This window comes from Watersipora subatra, chromosome 10 (genome assembly GCF_963576615.1).
Source record: "Watersipora subatra chromosome 10, tzWatSuba1.1, whole genome shotgun sequence".
In the NCBI taxonomy this organism is placed as follows: Eukaryota; Metazoa; Bryozoa; class Gymnolaemata; order Cheilostomatida; family Watersiporidae; genus Watersipora; species Watersipora subatra.
In genome coordinates this window covers 57,376,520-57,398,545 of record NC_088717.1, presented here as the reverse complement: position 1 = coordinate 57,398,545, position 22,026 = coordinate 57,376,520, and the positions used below count along the sequence as shown (strand labels likewise).

The following is a 22,026-nucleotide window of genomic DNA, read 5'->3' as shown; positions in this document are numbered from 1 at the left end:
AAGAAAAAGCCAATTAAACACATGTGCATTCAGCCAGATGATTTCCTGACATCTAAATATACTCGATTGCATACCGTGTGTACCTTAAGGCAATATTGACAATTATTATAGAAATGTAGAATCACATATTTCTATCTCAATATTTAAGTCTCAATATTTATTTTATTGTCTTCATATGAAATTGCCTGAAAGAAAACATAGTAGAGTATAAGAAAATTTTTCTACCACACAGACCACTAAAACTTTAAAAACAAAACATAATAAATGAAAATATATATAATATGTACTTAAATTCGCCGATACTCAAAAATTTATAATGATACAAAAGTGCAAATACACACGACACAACATCACAAGTCCTTCACAAATGCCTGAGAGTGATTAGGTGGCGAGAGAGGACGTGATGTTGAAGAGGACAGACTTGAAATTGAGGGCGAGGAAAGAATGATCAGCGGAGGGAAGGGTATGTAAGATGTCTTGTATCACAGTCTTCAGGGCAAACGTCTCAAAGTGCTTTCGGTTCTCTCTAAAACCAGTTACTGATTGACAAAAATCGGTCGAACAAGAACATCATTTCCAAAAGAGTTTCCTCATTAAACCAAATGATCAATAGATAGTAAATAGATAGTAAATAGATAATAAATAGATAATGGAGCGTATGAATGTGTGCACCACAACTGCAGCCAAATTGTATAATTATATTTATAGCAACAAGCAAGCATAAGGCACACAATTCTTCATTTTTATATAATTGAGGCTTCAGTAGACAGTTTAAGTCTGGCTTCATTTCACCTTCAGCAAATATTCGTTCTACCAAATAAAACACTTTATTTGACTGACTGACTGTTGCCCTTTTTATAATTCTTGTCTGACGTATTTTGGAAAACATTTTTGTTTGAAATGAAGTTATTGCTTATAAATTAATATGTATTAATAAGTCCAACATTGTCATTGTGTCTGTCTGTGTAAATGCTACGTTTCCAATCTTTTCGGCTGATTTCATCTAAACCTCACACCGATATACTCTATGGGCTTCATCAGATTGCTAAAATATTTGGTCTCAAATAGGTTCAAAATCTCAAGTTCAAGGTCTCAAAATATGGTTCCTGAAACCAGCCTCTCAAACACCCACCTGCGAGCTTACTGTCGGTAGAGAGTCGATTGCTTTAGCAACTAAGCCATTTCCAAACTAAGGATGAACAAATACAGTCGGTAAATTTGTATAATAAATACAAGAAGTAATTAATATAAACTAATACAAATAATTAAAAAATGTCTACAAAATAAATTCAAAACAATTATGCACAAAAGTTTAAAATTGGCCCATGTATTTTATCGACACACCTTGCTATTTTACTGAAGCACGTCAAATTACAACGGTAACATTTAGCTAAAGGTGATCTTCACTAATTCAATTAATGTTTTACATAGTTATGAAAAAAGCCATGATATTAGAATAACCTAAACATTCCAATCGACTGTGCCATGCTCTACCTTAACTAAAGAAAATAAACACGGCGTGCGAATAATTTTAAAACCTCCCCAATCAGGCAGCTGCGCTTCTAGCAACGTTCAATTTTTTTATAAAGTAATAAAAAATAGAAAAATAAGTAAAAATCATAGCCCATTTCGTTTTCTATTTTATATCTTGGTAAGGCCACTTTATTGTTACATTACATAACAAAATAATGTATTGTGATATTCATAAAGTGTATTTAGAAAATACATCATACACAAATCTTTTACTAACTAAAACATGCTAATAGAAACAACTTTTAACATTAAATATGTTGTGCGTAGAAAGTCAGATGAGAGTGCAGCACAGCATTCTGGTAAAGTATCAAAAGCTAACCGCATGTTCTCCAGACAAAAAGACCCAACAGCAGGACCACCAGACAAACAAGACCCAACAACAGGACCTCTAGACAAACAAGACCAAACAACAGGACTTCCAGACAAATAAAACCCAACAACAGGACCTCCAGACAAACAAGACCCAACAGCAGGACCACCAGACAAACAAGACCCAGCAGCACGACCTCCAGACAAACAAGACCCAACAGCAGGACCACCAGGCAAACAAGACCCAACAGCAGGACCACCAGACAAACAATACCCAACAGCAGGACCACCAGACAAACAATACCCAACAGCAGAACATCCAGACAAACAAGAACCACCAACAGGATCTCTAGACAAACAAGACCCAACAACAAGACGTCCAGACAAACAAGAATCATCAGCAGGACCACCAGGCAAACAAGACCCAACAGCAGGACCACGAGACAAGCAAGACCCAACAGCAGGACCACCAGACAACACGATGAGACCTCATGGTTAAATGCTAGTCTACGACCAGCGGATGTGATATTTAGTTGACTTGATGAATCAGGGAAAACAACTGCCGGTGTACTGGGGTGTTTTCACCAGCATGACTCAACCCACAACTGCGTGCAGATATATTGATGCAAGGAGATTAAGCGTTCGCCAATAAAATATTAAAGACAAGGAGATGTGCAAGAGGCGGGGCGAGACAAGTGGACTGATCATAAAAGTATACAAAATGATGAATGACATTATTATTGTAGGAAAAGCAAACAAATAGACATTACCTTAGCCCAAGCTCACGTATCAGAGAAAAAAATAATGGACGAAGGAAAAGAGAGAGGAAAAATGTTGAAGAACTGAGGAGCATGTCATTAGATTTATTTAAAGAATTAGCTGGCCGCCAACAACTATTACACGCAGTCAATTTTACTGCTCAGTATTTGCAGACTAACAATTGAATATAAACAGAGAGATTTAATGCATGCCACGTACTTGTAGTCCTTGTTTAAACTCTGAAATAGATGTGAATGTCTAAGCCATGCGGATAGCCAAGTCATATAGAGCCATTGAGCACCCACTCAAAACATTCGTCTTTGTTTCCTTTAGCAAAGACGTATTTTATTGTTTTCTTCAACCGAGCGCAGACAAATACACTGTTTGTTTTATGTTTAGCGGAGGATTAAGAATTTCATGTTATTTGCCGACGTACTCGAAAACTTCTTCCACTTTAATATGCCTCTAATGCTCAAATTAAACTCGGAGCTTAAAAGAAGACTGGCGCCGAGCTCGGACGTCAGTTCATCTTCTCTGCAGATATGAACTAGTTTCTATGATAGACGAGTTTTCTGTAAAATTGATTTTAACATTTCAAATATTTGGTTGTCTCGTCAACGGCAAACTTGCAAACGCCTGGCTTATAAAGTAATTGCGCTCGGCTCCGGAATAGTCTATAATCTTGGGATGAGCGGTTAGACACACTCCCTCTACACTTTATTATAGACAATATGAAGCTCTATTAAATACAATCATAATAACCATTGCATTCATTATTGGTTAATAGGCTTGCAAGACCCTGTAAATAAGTCAGAGCCAAAGCTGACTCTGCCGATAGAATATCAGAAAAAGCAAAAGCAACGGTAATAATTTACATAAGCTGCAGGAAATGAGAGCTAATTGTCAATTTTTTAAGTAGTTCGGAAATCATGATCCTGCATGCTTATAAATTTTTTGATATTGTATTCCAAGAAATGTTGAGTCGCAACGGCTTTGATCTAAAATTATAGCCTGAGGGTGCAAATCTTTTTGCCTACTAGTTCCTCCAATGCCCTATCTCTCAGTAAAACCACGACCAATGTAGTAACCAAAGATTTACTGGTTGACAATGATTAACAGGTTGCATATATGTCATTGTAAAAGTGAACAGTGGGTTAAGCAATTTTCATAATTCTTATGAAAAATAGCAAAGGGAATAAAAAGTGATAGTTTGTAACAATTTATTTATACCTTTGATGATCCGTTATTGATTATGAAGGTCTTCATACAAACCAGACCAACAACATAATGGTTAATAGCAAGGAAACCTTGGCAGCACATGCTACTGCAAATGGATTTTTTTATTCCTGTCAGTGTTATACTAATATTTCCATTTTACTCCAACTGATGTAATTTATAGCAAAGCTCATTGCAACTGCAAAGTTGTCTCCTCTATCATTACTTCAAAAGGGCAATGATCTTGGTGTAAATATTAATGCTGAAATTGAACCAGGTACGAATACTATTGCAACAATAAGGAGATTTAATATAATAAACAACAACTAAACATATAATGATAATATAAAAACAAGTTAGCTATACAAAAGAAGATTGGCTAGCAGCCAGTAAAAGATAACAAACTTTATATAATGAAGTCGCCAAGTTCAGAGTTCATCTATGAAGATCTCAACCACCAGTAGAGTTATGTTACGTTAGACAGCTTTACATACGAAAAGGTTCAACGCTTTCAAAACAATAGTTTAAACTAGGGAGCAAATTTATTAAAATAATATTGTAAAGAATTCAGTAGTATTTTATGCTTAATTAATAATTCACATAAACACACAGGTTGCAAAACAAGTGTCTCTAGACCAGAATCGAGAAGGATACTCGAAACAGCTAATAACATTGACTGCTTGAAAAAGTGTAGACTGAGAATACAAAGAGTTCATTTAAGAGAGCTGTGCAAGGATTAAAATTTAGCCTTAGAGTTCAAGTTACCTATGACTATGAAGCTAACCAGTAGCTTGTCAGCATATGATGAGCATGCTACACACATACCCAAAACTATAAAAAAGTTTTTGATGTATACCTTTGGGTCTGACACCATTATGAGTTTTTAGTTAGAATACAGAATACTTTGACAAATTGTCGATTATATGTTTTTGAATACCAGTAAACGACCATGAGTTTATTTTCATATTTTTTTAACAAATAAGAATAACTTACATACTTATTTACAGATTTATAAGTACTTACATAAAGGTGAATCCTCATATGAATAGCTGTGAGATACCTATAGGCGTGTTCAAAGCTAGGTTTTTCGTTCATTTGAGTGTAACATTTAGGAGGAAAATTTCTGTTGTTATCAGAATATGGATCGATTTTTTTCTAATCAATTTGAAAATAAGAATATCTTTGACAGACTGTGTAAGTATTGTCTGCTTACCACGATGGAGTTGTCCTACCCTCATTAAACTATGACATTCATGATACTTACTTGAGCTTTGACAACTTCTGAAGCACAACACTAATCTTTTCCAGTTGTTTTACGTCGAGTGATGGAATTTTAAGAACCATTGCCAAAGACCTGAACCAAGATTCTGTACCGCAGGACTGGAGGAAAGATGTGAGGGCGGATGACTCGACACACATTAGCATGTATATGTCCAGAACCATTGGCAGCTGCGCCTGCAGACACAAAAGAATAAATAGTAGATACTTCACAATAGCTATTGTATCCTTTCATAAACTGATATTTGGGTCCGCTTGGTGATACATAATAATAATGGTATTACGGTACAACCGATTACATATGTTAGACTTGTAGAAGTACGCGGCTCAGCAAACGCTGTATAATGGCGGCTGATCTGGCTACAACAATTGATACATTTGTAGCTGACCTTGCTTGTAGGTTTAAAGTAGCTGAGAAGTACGGAAGAGCCGTTGTAGTGAACAAACAACTCCTTAACGAGCTCTTCTCTCAGTTCCTGCTTGAGCACAACAAATACATTGGCCAGCCAATCAGCTGCAAGAGCAAAGGCACGTATCAGCATTAACAACTTATGATAAAAAACGATTCTTTTAGAGCAGAGCTAAGAGCTCTAAAGATTAATGGTTGCCCTGTCTGAGAAAGGACTATAATCATGGAAACCTTTATTGCGAGCAAGAATAGAGCTGAAATAGAGTAGATGACTCCTTATCTGCTGCAGTAGGTAAACTGCTCCTAGGTAGGTAAACTTTACTGTTGATAACACAGACGAGTAAGTGAAACCCAGCTAAAAAACCTGTATAATATATCATAGAACGTAGCTGGTGAGCACTTGTATTACTAATAGATGTATTTCGGTAACTAAAACCCTTACCAAAATGCTATAACCACACATACAAGGTATGACAACCCTAAAATATAATTGAATATATCCGAGTATATTGCTCAGTACTTGTTCAGTCTAGAGCCTTGTTCCATCTCAATGCTGTTCAAATGTAACATTAATGAGACGAACATCTGTCATATGATGCCTACAGGAATACATATGTTGGTCAAACTCTCCCGCACTAATAACCGACCGTTGCAAACCCTGAATGCATCTTTGGTGGTAGGATTACATTGTATCATCTGTCTTTAAATGAATTTTAGCATTTCAAATGATTAATAATATATTTATAAGCAGTTACCGATGTTTGAATGATTAGTTTTTACTGATGTAAACCCAAGTCAACAGATTGTGCAGAGTTTAAAAATGACACTCTCTGTTGTCAAGTCTTATAGCTGGCTGTATTGAATAAGACTGTTTGTGCAGCTCTCCACATTGCCATAAAGATAACATCTGCCATCTAAATCTAAGTTCTGATTACAAAAATAAATTCCTTAATTCTAAAACAGCAAGTCGCAGCAATGTCCGTGACCTACACAAATTTTGTTGGTGTATATACGCGTGTGTTAGAGACTAGAATAGGCACTAATAAAAACAACATAAGAAATGAGGTGATAATCGATAACATCATTTCAGGAGGGTTTAGATGGCATCCAGCATAAAGCAAGCTAAATGAACCTGCCAACTCTGATTCCAATGATGTAGTTACTGCGTATCAAACAGATTCACGTGTCATGAGATCAGCTGACTAGTTACAATTTATGAGGCAGCATGTTGGGTCTCTTCAGAACTAAATAAGTCCTCGAGCAAACAGGAGAAGACACACAACCACAATCTTTCTTATACCTATCAAAGCAAGCGATGCTAAGGCAATCAACTAGGCACCATACTTCTCTCTTCGCCATGACAGCCTTCATCACATGTGTTCTATCGCTGTGTTTACATGCTTTAAATTGGTTCAGAGTTGCTGCCATTCCTAACCATAGAAACAGTAAAATCTGAACGCATTCGGTGCCATTTCGCTTTGGTAATTTGTGCGAAAGCATTCGCTGTGAGAGTAGGCCTACCATTTGACATCACAGAGACGCTTGCTGCTGATGAATTCAAATCGATAATATTTGGCTAAGCTCTCCCTAGTGGAGGTAAATAAATTTCATTACACAATCATGCGGGTCTCTGCTACGAAAACATTCTACTGCTACTCACTACTGTTTCTGCTTGACTTTTATCCTTAGATTACTGTATACCCCTGCATGTAAGCATATCTCGCATGTAAGCATATCTCGCATGTAAGCATATCTCGCATGTAAGCATATCTCACATGTAAGCATATCTCGCATGTAAGCATATCCCTGCATGTAAGCATATCCCTGCATGTAAGCATATCCCTGCATGTAAGCATATCCCTGCATGTAAGCATATCTCGCATGTAAGCATATCCCTGCATGTAAGCATATCTCGCATGTGAGCCGACCCGAGAAAAACAGCCATGAAGTCAGGTAATTTATAAGAAACCTTATAATTTATAAGGGTCAGAATATGAGCTGACCCTATAAATCGTCACACACCGTACCTGTCTATCGGAGCAAAAGGTTGCAGAAATGGAGCGGCTTCTGCAAACTTAGTACAAAACATTTCTGATTGATGAGTAGTTGTATAATTAGCGTATCTCCGCTTAACTGCATGGAAACAATCATATGTTTGAATTGAGCCAATGGAAAACATTTGTACATCTCAGGCTAACCTTAGTTTCACTTGTCAAAAGCACATTTTTATAGCTTTGTTCTTCACGATGATCGGAAGCCTTACAGCTACGTAGGTTTCACAAATTCTAGAACAATGACCTTCCAATTATTATCTAATGGGCAATAACTGTAGTATTTATTTTTAACAGTAATAATAATACCGTAAGCTATAGTAGTAGTGGTTATTCAGCTGACCCCTGACCCGAAACATGCTTAACTTGTCCACCATGATAGTGTGAAGAGGACAAAAATGTGTCTGGACTGATTCTGTACCACACTTGTGGCCTCTTTATGGCATCAACTGATGTACAATTTTATGCTAATTAATTTGTTATGTTAACTTACTTATATACGCCAATGTCAAATATTTGATTTACCGAACATTTGTATCCATAAACAATTATTTGATAGCGAAAGAGTTAATTATAGTGGTAACCATTATTAGTGTTTTACGTTTATTAATCAAGTTGAGTTAATAAAAGTTTGAGTTGTTGTTAAAATTAAGTTAGCGTAATGTAGTTAGTTTGCTGTCCATCAGAGTTATGCGTGTATAAACCTAACCCCTGTTTTGTAAAAAGTTTTTGCATTCTAGAATCGGCTTATATGCAGGGATATACGGTAAAATTACATGCGAAAGATGGGTTGCTCACACGAGGATGGCGAAATAAGTAAATAAGTACTTTATTCTAGTTGACTACACATGAATTGATCCGCAAGCCAGTCTACTTTAGCAAGTTAAGCCTGGTTTCCATAGCAAAACACTCGCGACGTTAAGCTAGGCGGCTCCGGTTCACATAAAGCTGCATCGCTAATAGCCGCATAAAAATGTTCGCTTGCCATGCAGTTTTGATAATGCTGACCTTCACTTGTACAGTGGATTTCGGGAAGGTTTTGCCTACAGTTTTTCGCAAACTTTGAACAGTGCTAAACTCTTGCATTGACCGCTGGCAACTACTGGTGGTACTCGACGCGTAGGGTCACATTTCACCGCTGATAGCCTGCAGTGCTGTAACCGGTGCTTGCGACGTGTATGGGAACCAGGTTTTAGAGTTTTGAGAGATACATCAAGAATCATGAAAAAGTCTATAGTGCAACTTTGAATCATTGAATTCGAATTGTCGAAAGGGTGTAATTTGGTCGACAGCAGGCAACTCCGAACTCATTTGAAGCGAGAAAACGCAGTGTATGAAAAGTTTGTTATTCATAAGAAATCAATGTCTGTTACAGCAAAAAAGACTAATAGAATTAAAAGCAACTAACAACTTTAGTTAAACTGTGATTAACTGCGATTAACTGTTCGTTTTTTAGCTTTTAAGAGCTTGTAACCACATTTCCACATATTTTGCACCTACAACACAACAGAGTAAGACATGATGAATCTTTTGATACCAAATAACTGTAATGTGAATTTTGTTGCAAGTCAACCTTTAAAACCAAGTGACAGATCAATCACCTACCTTGAGTGAGTGTCTTTAGCAAAAGGAGACAGGAAAGTAGCTTGATTTGAGTATCAGATGACTTTATGAACAAGCTAGGAGGTTTGACAAAAGACTCAGATGTGATCTCCATCTCGCTAGGTTTCAGGGGACGGTAAAGCTCCTCAGCCAGCTTCCGTTGACACTGACCCAAGCCTACATTCTACATTGCACCAAAAGTAGCAGATGGTAGTCAGTTCATTGTATGTTGTCACTTTAAATTTATAAAAGCACCAAATAGTCAGTCCACCAGTAGTAAACACTATAAAATTCAAACCTTGACCTACACGCACATAGGTAAACCATTCAAACATTTCCTGAGTATAGCGAGCAGCTGTATATTAAAGTAAATATTCTTATAAGAATACATTGTACATGTTTTTTGTGTCATTTGTTCTACAATCCAAAAAACTAACTGTAAATACTCCAAATAATCTAATATAGGAATAAAACAATACGCTAAATAAGGCTTTATTAAAACTAAACATCAAAAACTTAAATTATATATGCAAACAAAATTAATAAAGTAATAATTATTAATAATAATAATCAGTAAAGAAAATGTTTCATTGTTATTTTACTTCAGAGACATGTGAGCAAAAGTGTAGATTTACCAATGCCCAGGTTTGTTGGTAGAATGAATAATATAAATATGGGGTGTAACTTAATGTTTTATTAGCTTTACATTTTATTTTCAATTTTTGTTAACTGGCTTTCCTTTACTCACAAGACTGTTTCAAGAGATTTCAGACAGATATGTTAGCAATTATTTCATGTGGTCAGACAAATATTTTCCTGAACTTTATGTTGTACATCGCTTTACACCATCGTGCGTCATTGCATGTTATTGCATGTGATAGTACGCAGAAGTTTGACTGCAATATAATTTAGATATCATTCATACGCGTGTAGTTAAAGAAGTTGCACTGACACTTGGTCTTCCACTTGGCTGGTACATGAAAACAGACAGAGCTCACACAGCTACCTACAGAAATTAGTTCTGAACTAGAATATGAAGGCAGTTACAACCTGTTTAAAGTTGTGGCGGCAACTAAATCAATGCATTTGTAAAACAATTACATGTACAAGATAAGACTATTTGCTCATGTTTGGAGTAATGTCCTCATAGAACAGTTTATAAACAGAAATGAATGCTAACTGTCACGCTGCTGTTCTGTCTCCGATTTCTTCATAGAGGGTATTTTATTGCTAGTTATCACCAACTATAGAGACATTGTTTTATGAAAATTTCTAAACTGTTGAGGTCATATGTAATAAGTCAAATTATTTAACTATTACAAACATTTTAAACATGGAATGTTGAAAAAACTGACTCACCTGCTTGCCTGGATTTTGATCTAGGAGCAGGCAACTCCAGTATATAAATTGAAGACAAGGCAGGCAGATTTTGCATTGACTTTGATTGGCTGGATCCTTCAAAAGTTCAACCAATGAAGGTAACATCTGCAATAAGGAAACATAAACAAATTCACTTCAGCATGATTGTACACAAGAAACCAGAAATGACCACATGAATAATCAAATCTATGATATCTACAAATACCATATAACTGAAAAGAGCTTTCTAAGGGAAAGACAACCCTAAAGTTTACGGAAATGTAGCTAAATAATGCTGATTTATGAGCAGTAAATAGACTAAAGAACCTTTTGGCAGTTGTCAAGAATGTGAGAACGGAGGGAGCCATCAAGCGAGTTTCCTCTCTCGGCACTCGGTCTAAGAATGTCTCTGATTGTCCAATCAAGAAGCACAACAAACACATCAGCCCTTGAGCCTTGCATTGCCTGTAGTGAAAGCTTACAGCCATATCCCATATTTTACACGCTCATATATGTGAAAAGTTAGAGACAACAAAAGAGCCCACCAAGAGAAGGCCAATTATAAGTAACCGGGTAGAAGATTGCCTGATGTGTACAGAAAAGAAAACAGTCACAGGACAGAGAGGCCAAGACTGCACCTATTTTTTTCTTTCTTGCTCAATAATTATTTTTGAAATTGACCAGCATCTACGAGTACTTTTATAACCTCAAAGCAAAACAGCACGTTCTGGTTTTGCTTCAGAACAGAACATTTTATAAACTCTATCAAAAGGTTTTGTTAATATGAGGATAATTAGGTGATTAAATGAAAATAATGGAGAACTGACACATAGCCCAGAACATAAAATTTTTAGTTATCCAAGAAGGTAGTCAGCTACGTGGCTATAGTATCCATAACTCATCTTGATCATTGATCCAAGCTACTGCTCGAAAAAAGCATGCCAGGCCAATATCAAATGTTCGACGAGGAGATTACTCCTGAATAAAATGGTGATTTGTCTCATAGCTACGTTCTATAAATTTTTGAGACTCAATATCACCCCTCCTTCAAATTGAAAAAGTCAAATGACCATCAAGAGCATACCGTACAAAGAGCCTTAGAAACTTTGCTTGCTTTAGGCTTGGGTTTACTGGGAACAGCTTTCATTTCGGCTATTACATTTTCTGTTTGACGATCCTTCAGTTCCTGACATCTCTAAAAACAGAATAAAATGTGATTAGTAACCCTTTAAAATTCTAGCGGAAACTTCTGGATAACTCCAACAACCCGACTGGTGACTAATATACCATAACTGACAGCTAGTCAGAGTAGATGAGGGAGTAGATAGCTCCAACTACTAGCTGGTGACTAACACCTTGAGCTAACAGCTAGTCAAAGTGCAGATGAGTGGAGAGATAACTCCAATTACTAGTTGGTGACTAACACGCCTTAGCTGACAGCTAGTCAGAGAGCAAATGAGTGTACCCAAACTCCAACTACTAGCTAGTGACTAACATGCCTTAGCTCCTAACTAATCAAAGCTGAGGAGTGGGAGAGTGAGCAATAGATAGATTAGATGTAATTGTACCTGGAGATTTTCGAGTCTCTGCTTTAGACTGTTACATTGTTTCTCAAGTTTGGTGTTTTTACACTGCAGATCATCAGACTACAAAAACAAGAATAAAACGGTGAGCAATTGAAAATGAGTAGCCACTGCCTGAGTGTAGCTAGCGTAAATAAACATCAGGAAACCTCGAGTAAAGAATAGGTAATGAACCTGTTTCCTCAGTTGAGAATTTGCTTCTTGCAGTGCATCAAAGTTGGCGCGGAGTCGTTTACCCTCTTTTACTTTTTCTTTAAGCAAATCCTGAAACTCGGTTACTTTAGCTTTACTCTTCTGTAAAAATAACACGTACCAAGGGCGACAATGAGGACATCTTGCGCATATCTAGTACAACTTACATACATCTTTCACAGATCTAGCATAACTACAAGCAACTCGCTTACACGCATTTGATAGAACAGTAAGGATGCGGTGGAAATTCCATTTTAGATATTTCTGCGTGTGAACACAAATACAGACTGATTCTCCAGTATCAGCTAGAGAAATCACCTCACTATCATTTAGTTAGTAATAAGAAGAGACTTTCATGGAATTATCTAAAAGAGTTCAGAAGTGCGCTAGCTTTAAACCCATGTAAAGTACATTCTTCCTTCTTCCTCTAAGTGCAAACTCAACTTTGACAGTTCTTTGCATTGTAGTTACTAATAGCATAACAAAGAATATAATAGTCTCTAGACATATGCTGCCTCTCCTACCTTTGGGCATATGCTGCCTACCCTACCTTTGGGCATATGTTGCTTACCCTACCTTTGGGCATATGCTGCCTACCCTACCTTTGGGCATATGCTGCTTCATCTATCTTTGGGCATATGCTGCCTACCCTACCTTTGGGCATATGCTGCCTGCCCCCCCTACCTTCAGTCACAAGCTGCCTTCCCTACCTTTAAGCATATGCCCCCTCCTCTACTTTTAAGCACATGCTCCCTCCCCTACCTTTAGGCATATTCTGCCTCTCCTACCTTTAGGCACATGCTGCCTCTCCTACCTTTAGGCATATGCTGGCTCCCCTACATTTAGGCATATTCTGCCTCCCCTACCGTTAGGTATATGCTGCCTCCTCTATCTTTAGTCACATGCTATTTAAACTAACTTCCGGCAAATCAATTACTTAAGGCGTACCCACTACCCACCTTGGAGCTCTCAGCTGTTTCCTGTCCAACAGCACGATGAAGGTTCATTGCCATCTTTTGGTAGGCTAATTCAAGCTCATCTTCCCTAATTCCTAGCCTCAATTCTCGATCTTGGAGTTGTCTTTCTCTCTGAGATAATTCCAGATTCTTAGACTACAAATAGTAATAATATGGTTTTGTATTTTTTCAGCAGTTCGAGGCACGACACAGATTACCATGCTAGTATGTCAAGGAGGGACTTCTCGATGCTCTAACCCAGTTAGCAAAATAATTTTTATTAAAGAATAGATGTGAGAATCTTTTACACACATCAAAATGTAATAAATATAAAATTATAAAAACTCTGCAAAGACATGAACTGAATGAAAGTTACCAATGCTATTGATTCATGATAGATCAATTTCCAACACTACTAGACCAGCCAAGAACCCTTTTACTCGTAAGGACGGGACACCTTTTTTATCTATTGCCGTTGTTTTACACAAAACTTTGAAAGTGAAAAAAAGCTGTTAATTTTTGATAATAATTCAGTAAAGTAGATACAGTAACTAGCTGATACAGATATAAGTTGGTACCTTCAATTGAGCGCTGATCAGCTGTAACTCACTGTACATGGCTCTCAGTACCTCATCATTTAGATGATTGTGAGTTTTGGGTTCCTTCCAACTGCAATATAAAACTTGAAGCTAAAAACAATGAGTCCTCTATACCACAATCAGCGGTATTATACAGAATCTAATAAACTTAATCATTTCTTCACAAAATAATTCTGACTACTTTGGTTAGGGCACCCCATTCACCCACCCATAGTGCTTGCATAGTTCCTTGACATGAAACTCAGTGTCTTCAAGGTATGTGTATTCTTCTTCTCTTGCAGTTGCACAGCTATTGGTCAGTTCTCCATCATGGTCCAAATATTCCTCATGGTCAGTAGCTCTATTTACCTCAAGGCAATCGTCTGCCTCTCCATACATGGCAGTTCTGTGTCATTCATACAAGTGAAGACAAATCATATAACTACATGTGCATTAGAGAAATATAGACTATAACTCTAGCAAGAGCTAAAGTGATTTTTGGTGTTAAGAATGTTTGATCTTGCAGGCTCTTTTATCTACCCTAGTATTTCCTCCTGCTGTCAGGATGACGTGCAGACCGTTTTTTATCAGAATGTACCACTAGTACAAAACGTAATTACATTATGATACATTGTTTTACAAGTTTTCATAAAGGTGTAAATTGAGTAAATATAAAAGAGCACATAGAAAAATGAAAAAAGATTGATATTTTTACTTTGAATCTTTGCATTATTATACTACTATTATTTGTATTATTATACTACTGTTATTTGTATTATTATTATCGTTTTGTATATAAAATAGCAGAATAACTCTGTATATATATATATATATATATATATATATATATATATATATATATATATATATGTATATATATATATGTATACATGTGTGTATGTGTACTCTTTATATTATTACATTGTATTATAATTGACTCTGCTCACAGTTTGTTGACTGCTTTTTCTTTATTACTCTTTACGGAACTAAGATTTCAAGCGATAATAAATATACATGTACATGGTGACATTTTCCTTGCCAACCCTATATTTGTATAGCATTCCTACAGTTTGCTTTAGTAGTTTTACTGGCATTCAAAATCGTTACAGCTCACAAACTACTTGATACTCCGCATGATTGAAATTATTTCCATCAAACTTTGATTTTCATTCTAGAAAAACGTTCAAAATGGTGAGAAACTACTTTACCAGGTTATGTTAGCCTCGCATGAATAGAGGTTTGGATTTCGCAAACTTAAGGTAGTAAAATAAAAACATACATATATGCATGTAGTGTACTAAATGACTACACTATCGGCACGATTTTCAGCAAATAAACTAAATATGGCCTAGGCTTAACCCGTAAATGATGAATTGCATTATATAGCACTTGAAAGCTTACAGCCTATGGGCAAAACCAAAAGAAAATAGGGTCCAAATTACTGAGTGGCACGTGGTCTGAAAAAGTGGACTTCCGCACTTGTGCCGACACACAACATAATGAAAAAGAAAGTATACTAGATTTAAAGACCAATGCGTTTCTGAATCAACTTCATGTATGAATCAAATAACCACATTGAGTCTTTTTCTTCCCATTAATATTTGCGGTATTGATTTATTTTCAACTGAAGGGATGATCAATATACACCTATTCCAATAAATCTATTGTTCAAGTGTCAAGTGCTAGCTACCTTAAATGTACAGCAGAGTTTAAATGAGGTAAGGATAAACAAGGGACATCTTAGATCTACTAGTCAGCCTAAAAAGCAAGTTTATGTAAAAGACATGAAATAGTTTAAAGGTTTACTTGCACCAAAACCACATTACAGTTATTTGGTATCAAAAGGTTAACCATGTCTCACTATACTGTGTTGTAGGTGCAAAAAAATGTGAAAATGTGATTACAAGCTCTTAAAATCTCAAAAATGAACAGTTAATCGCAGCCATCACGAAAACGCCGTAGTTTGAAATAACTATTAATTATTGTCAATTAACTATTGCCAACTATGCAGCAAGAGCAAAGGGAAAGGTGTCCAAAAATTTGTCATGATCTGTATAAACTGATCTGTATCGCTGATAAACTTGAATGTCAACAAATTTCCATGAAACAAACAGATGATAGACAAGGTTAGGACACAGGAATCAGCCAAAAATAAAAATAAAACTGGCTTGCAAAATTACCATAAACTCAAATGCAGAAGGTGAGAGAAGAGAAGGCGGCAACAGCAAAATATGGTTTGCTTGGCAAAGAAGAATGTGAACGCATTAGTGAGACAGTCAAACGAATAGAAGAACATCTGAAGTTGGAATGTCATACAAGAACCAATTCGGATAGGAACAGCATTTATCGATTCGGCAAGAATGATAAAACAAGCTGCAGATCTAGGCCTATGAAATTAAAGATTGGATTAAAGGAATTCAAGTCGGATTTGCGCAAACGTGTAAATGCCACAAGAAAAAATAACATGTTTGCCAGATTAGACCTAAGCAAAGAAAAGCAAGTTTTTAATAAGAAAAGAGCTGAAAAATATGTATACCCGAAATCCTGACAATTTTAAGATACACATAGTAAAGGTAGTGGAAATTGCCAATATTTGATAGCTAACACCGATCATATAAGTTAGAAACGCAACAACAAATAGCCTATAAAACTTTAACACCAATACAATACTGGACAAAGTTGACTTTGTCAAGGAGCAGGTTTACAAGTCGGACATAATAGGTATAACTGAAACTAAAACTGACTGCAACTTTGCTGATAACAAACTGTTGGAGAATATGTCCACCCTGTATAAAAAAAGATAGGAAATATGGATCTGGGGGAGCGTTGATATAAATACGTAACTCTTTCCTATAAACCTAATTTGAAACGTCGTTGGCCCTGGCAAGTACCTAATTACAACTGTATCATTTTTCTCTTAGATCTAATTAGATATAGTTTCTTTTTTTATTCCTCCATGTGAAAACAATCTTTATCACCTGTACAGCCTGCTTAATGACAGAAATTCTAGATACCCACAAATTCTCTGTGGCAATTTTAACTTACCAGACAGACTTGATATCTAGAACAGGTCAGACTAAAAAAATTATCTTTTCGGCATCTAATCAGTTGCACCAGGAAACTCTGGATCTCTTTAAGTGTTTTAATCTCTCGCAGCTTGTCCACCGCTCTACCCACAAAAAGAGTCTGAAGGAGAAGGTTCTACCCACAAAAAAGGTTGAGTCTTTTTAAGTCCACAAGCCTTTTGGACGATTTTATCGTTGAGATCGCATTACTACCTGGGATATCTGACCATGACATGATTCTAACAGAGGTTCAACTCTCAACTATCAGTGTCAAAACATCTCCTGAGAGTCACACAGCCAAACATAACTTTAAACATGCAAATCATGTGGTAACTGACATTTTGCGCTCTGAATTGTTGTTGCGGAAACCTCGCCAGCTCAAACTCTATGGCAACAAACACTACCTAGCCTCACACCTAAATTCCTTTTTCACTATGCTTTCTAGACCAAAAGGGAAGCCATGGATGCCACAATTTCTCCTGTGCATTATGGAAAGAACTAATGCATATTAGGCCTACAAAAAATATCCAACGCATTGCAACTTTGAGTGCGTAATAGCTTTGAAAAAATAACTCAAAGACAAAATTCATAGACGGCCATATCATATATTAGCCTATTAATTGGTATTAATAAACCACTTTTAAATTTAATAGGCAAATCTCAAGAGAAAACCAAACAACATCAGCTGTTTTGAAAACACAAATCCGGAGAGAATTACCGATTCCCTTGCAGACTTCTTTCATCAGATTTTACTGAAACCCCATCTCCATCATCAGATTTTTCTCTAAAGACATCACCAACTCAAATGATGAGCAAGATCATCATAGATATTGTAGGTATCAAAAACCTAGTCAAGAACTTTAGTAGATGTAAAAAAGTATCATCATATTGTCTCAAGGATACAGCGCAAATGTTCCTAAGTTTCATCTGTTGTTGTCTCAGTGCTTAGGACCAATCTAGATCAATCACATGCACCCCATAACCAAAAGCTGGAGATATTGTACAGATTTTTAAAAGCGGTAGGTGGGACCTGCCACAAAATTACAGACCAATAAGTCTGACATCATTTTATCCAAGATAATTGAGGACATTATAGCTAGCTCCATGTGGCAGTATATAAATAGCTTTAATCTTATCATTGACAACCAGCACGACTTTTGTAAACATCCCAGCACAACAATCTGGCTGTTGGATGTAATTCATCAAACATCTAAAATGCTAGCAGAATGTCGAGCTTACCAAATAATGTCTTTTTATTTTGCCAAAGCATTTGATAGTGCCCCAACACATGCTAATTCATAAATTGAGGGCACATAAGTTCCAGACAGGTGTTATCAGTAGATTGAACCATGGCTCAGCAACCAAACTTCTGTGATCCAAGTGAATGGCTGTACATCAAAAAATTTTTTAATCGAATTAGAAGTACTTAAAGGCTCGATGCTGAGCCTCGATGCAAGAGGCGCTAACTCTTGATTATATGCCGATGATATTCTACTTTGTATGGATGTGATAGTGTTTTTAAGCAACTGTCATTAAAAACTAATGGTACAGTGTTGCAGCAATAGACTGCACAGTGGAGTATGATGTTTAATACAAAGAAGTGTGCCCATATGAAAATGTGCAAACATACATGTATATCAGAGTTTAAACATTTTATGAATAGAATTGATATACCCCAAGCTAATGGCTTAAAATACTAGGCCATTTTTATACAAAGCAACATTAAATGGCACGAAGATCCTTTAAACACTACTAATAAAAGCTGAATTCATCTGAGGGTGCCTTTTTAATGTAGTTGAAAAGTAAGTCAACCAAAATAGTTGCTTTCAACACAATTGTTTGATTATTATGCAAGTATGCCAACCAGGTATGGTCACCCCACACTAAAGGCCTGACAGACAAGTTACAGACAATTCAAAGGAGAGGTGTTAGGTGGATGTTTAGACAGAGTCCCATGGATAGTGTAACAGACTGTATAGAAAAAATAACATCCACAAATTGAGGGAGAAAGACGAGTAATTCCAGAGAATTCCAGTATGAAAAGGTATGAGAGAGACAGTTGGTATGAAAAGCGAGAGATGGACAGGCATGATGAAAGGTACAGTGACAGTAGCATAACTAGTAGTGTAAGATTTGCTGGCTTCAGAGATAAATATGGCGGAGGTCAATGACTAGGCCAGAGAATTGTGTAGTATTTGAAAGTTAATGGAGTGAATGTCTAGTTTACTTTTGATACTGGGGCTGAGGTGTCAATAGTGACTAAGGCAACAGACAATAGGTTAACACTATGATTAAAGGCACCATTAACAGCTGTAGAAAATGCTGCTGGTAGTGAGTTGAACGTGGTTGGAAGTGTCGTAGTTCATTTGGAAAGTAAACACAGGACTATGGATGCTAAAGTTTATGTGGTGAAAGGAATGGGAACGAACTTTTTGAGTATAACTGAGTTGAAGCAGCTACAATTATTGACTTTTGTGAAATCGTTATTCGAAAGCAAGTTTGAGTCAATTAAGGAGTATTGACGTATAAAGCCAGTTGGGCAGGTTTTTGTTGAAAGCCATTATGGCTGGGTCAAGTTGCCATGTTTCAGATTATGTCAAGTTGCAAAGCCAGACAAATAAGCCTGACTGGGAGAACAATGTTGAGAAAAGTTTTACAGGTCGACATTTGTGGACTTGGGAAACCAAGGGAGTGACGAGTAATGGATGAGCAGTAATAGAAAGGTATATTAGAAACTAGCACAAGGATAGTGATGGAGAGATTGGTAGTCAAGGGGAAACAGCCCACGGCATCAGAGAAGTGAAAGGGTCGATAAGGCATGATAGGCAATGCAGTCATGCTGAGGCGAGTGAAGATGCTAAGAAGGTAGCTGAACCAGTATCTGTAATGAAAAATGTGTGCTCTTTTTAAGCCAAGTTGTCCAGCAATGGAATGTTGGACAGAAATAGTTATGAGAGAAAGGTAGCAGAGAACGTAAAGGAAGAAGATGAGGTAAAGAGAATGTCGGAGGAGAAAATGGCCATGCTAAAAGCCAAGCGTGAGACAGCAGTCATAGAGATATAGAATGCTGAGACATTCAGGGCAACGATTGAGCAGTTGGCTGAGATTCGGAGGAAGATTGCTGGTAGTAGACCTGGACCCGTGAAGGGTCAGGTCGAGCTAAATAGGTTTGGTCCTATGTCAATTCCCAGCTCTGTGGTGTCATCCCCGATGCAGCCGGTTATGGCCCAGGTGGAAACTTCCCACAGGATGCCTGTCAAGCCTGCCTCTTACTGGGGAGAGTGAGGTAAAGACAGAAGATGAGATTGAGGAGTCATTACTGACCCAACCCAATCTCCAAGCTAGTCGGGGTTGGTAGAAGTAGTGTTGCAGATGTTGGTGGGCACGGTGGCAGCGTTGGTAGTGACAATGGTCACGGCAGAAGTATCGGTGGTGGCGGAGGTCAGAGTAATGAAAAAGTAAGTATACACTGGTCATGGTGCTGGCAGTAAAGAGAAGAGGATTTTTGGCAGTGGCGCAGGGTCAGACAAGCCAGAGGCATTGTCTATAGAGACTACCGTAACGGAGTAAAGTAACGAGCCTTAAAAGTAAGGTGAATTGCGATGTGTGCTTGTTAGTAGTTATGGTGTGGCACAAAAAAGAAAAGGCATATGGGATTTATGGGGTTCAGGCTATATTGGCGTCTGGGCTCAAAGCAGTTGCAGGTAGTAGTGGCAATTAGGGTGAGTGAATAAAGTTGGTGGATAAAGCTGGTGGGTAAAGTTAGTGAATAAAGGTGGTGGGTAAAGCTACTGGGTTTAGTAGTATTAGGCAGTATTGGGAAGTATAAAAGGAAGTGGAATGAAAGACATATTCTTCTCCTTCTTTGCTTCAGTTTATATAATACTTTGATTTATACAACGAGTTTGATTTAAAAAGATTAGAGTTTAACCTATATACGTTAGACCACTCCAACTGTGTACCTTTTAACCCCTCCTACCAGACCTGTTATGGCGTAATAAATTCAAATTTTAAAAAAGATCAATGAAAAACAAGTTTTTCAGCAAGACCTTGTTTTACTGGAACAGTGGGCTGACAGGGAAAAATGTTTGTTTAATACGGATAACTGTCAGGTGGTTTACTTTGCCAAGCGATGTACGTATCTGTATTAGTATACAATAGGCGTTTCTATTATGGGTTTATCTTTGTTTCACTTGTTACAAAGAATATAGTAACATTTTAGTCTTTTAGCTTTTGGGTGTTAACGATAGCAAGCTTTGCGTTAATTACGGTAGGGCAGTTGAATGTGAGACATACAGAAAGCAAGTTGTGCTGCATAGTGTTATTTTACTTTAACCAACATGAGTGTTTTATAAACTTCAACTCTTTTAATATACTGGTGCGAGAGCGATTGGGAACTTTATTGTAAGTAAACACATAGTGTAAAACAGCTTATTTTTTCTCCTGATTGTGGTGTAATCATGACAGTTTAGTTTCTTTTAATAATTAAGATGATAAGTTATTGTCAGTTTTAGCATTCATGCTAAAACTGGCAAGTTAGCATGAACGCTAAATTAACAAACTGCAGTTTTAGCTTGTCGTGTATGTTTTCATTTATAGATTGTTATAACTAACTTTTATTACTTTTCTTGCTTTATTGATTACAGAGTAGTGTCAAAAATATAAAGACTTGCTAACCATATCAGCTCTAATCCAGTAGAGCAGTGATTTTACGTATTACTTTAACGGCAAGCAACTATATACTGTGACAAATTTTAAATATTTGGGAGTAAATATTGCCAATGATTTTAACTGGGACCTGCACAGAAAGGCTTGGTATGATTAAGCATGTTTTGTATGGCGCCCCCAAAGAAGTGAAAAGGATCGCATACCTCACATTGATTAAGGCAATAATGTGATATGCCAGTGAGGTATGGGACCCATATTTACTGAGACAGATAACACTTTTAGAAAATGTGGAGAGTAAGGCAGTTCATTTTATTTCAGGGATTAAGGGTACATCGAGTGTATCGGAGGCACGCAACATTCTCAATATCGAACTCTTAGCACATAGACAACAAAATGCTCGCATGTCATTAATGTTGCGGGTTTTATCCGAGGGTGGTCACTGTTTGATTATCAACAGTTTTGAACACAT

At 36.9% G+C, this 22,026-nt stretch overlaps 1 protein-coding gene across 2 annotated transcripts in view; it reads right to left on the bottom strand.

Moving 5' to 3' along the window:
- Positions 1 to 229: 229 nt before the first annotated feature.
- The window catches only part of LOC137406283 (coiled-coil domain-containing protein 138-like), a 34,666-nt gene continuing 12,869 nt past the window's right edge, over positions 230 to 22,026 (bottom strand). For both annotated transcript variants that reach the window (XM_068092826.1, XM_068092827.1), the window contains exons 2-13: positions 14,054 to 14,230; positions 13,825 to 13,915; positions 13,250 to 13,402; positions 12,273 to 12,392; positions 12,084 to 12,161; positions 11,600 to 11,710; positions 10,843 to 10,980; positions 10,516 to 10,641; positions 9,160 to 9,340; positions 5,484 to 5,608; positions 5,081 to 5,271; positions 230 to 526 (exon numbers count right to left, since the gene is read on the bottom strand). In XM_068092826.1, the coding sequence (XP_067948927.1) occupies positions 382 to 526; positions 5,081 to 5,271; positions 5,484 to 5,608; positions 9,160 to 9,340; positions 10,516 to 10,641; positions 10,843 to 10,980; positions 11,600 to 11,710; positions 12,084 to 12,161; positions 12,273 to 12,392; positions 13,250 to 13,402; positions 13,825 to 13,915; positions 14,054 to 14,223 (1,629 nt within the window). In that variant the 5' untranslated portion in view covers positions 14,224 to 14,230 and the 3' untranslated portion in view covers positions 230 to 381. The remainder of the gene's footprint in view (positions 527 to 5,080; positions 5,272 to 5,483; positions 5,609 to 9,159; positions 9,341 to 10,515; positions 10,642 to 10,842; positions 10,981 to 11,599; positions 11,711 to 12,083; positions 12,162 to 12,272; positions 12,393 to 13,249; positions 13,403 to 13,824; positions 13,916 to 14,053; positions 14,231 to 22,026) is intronic.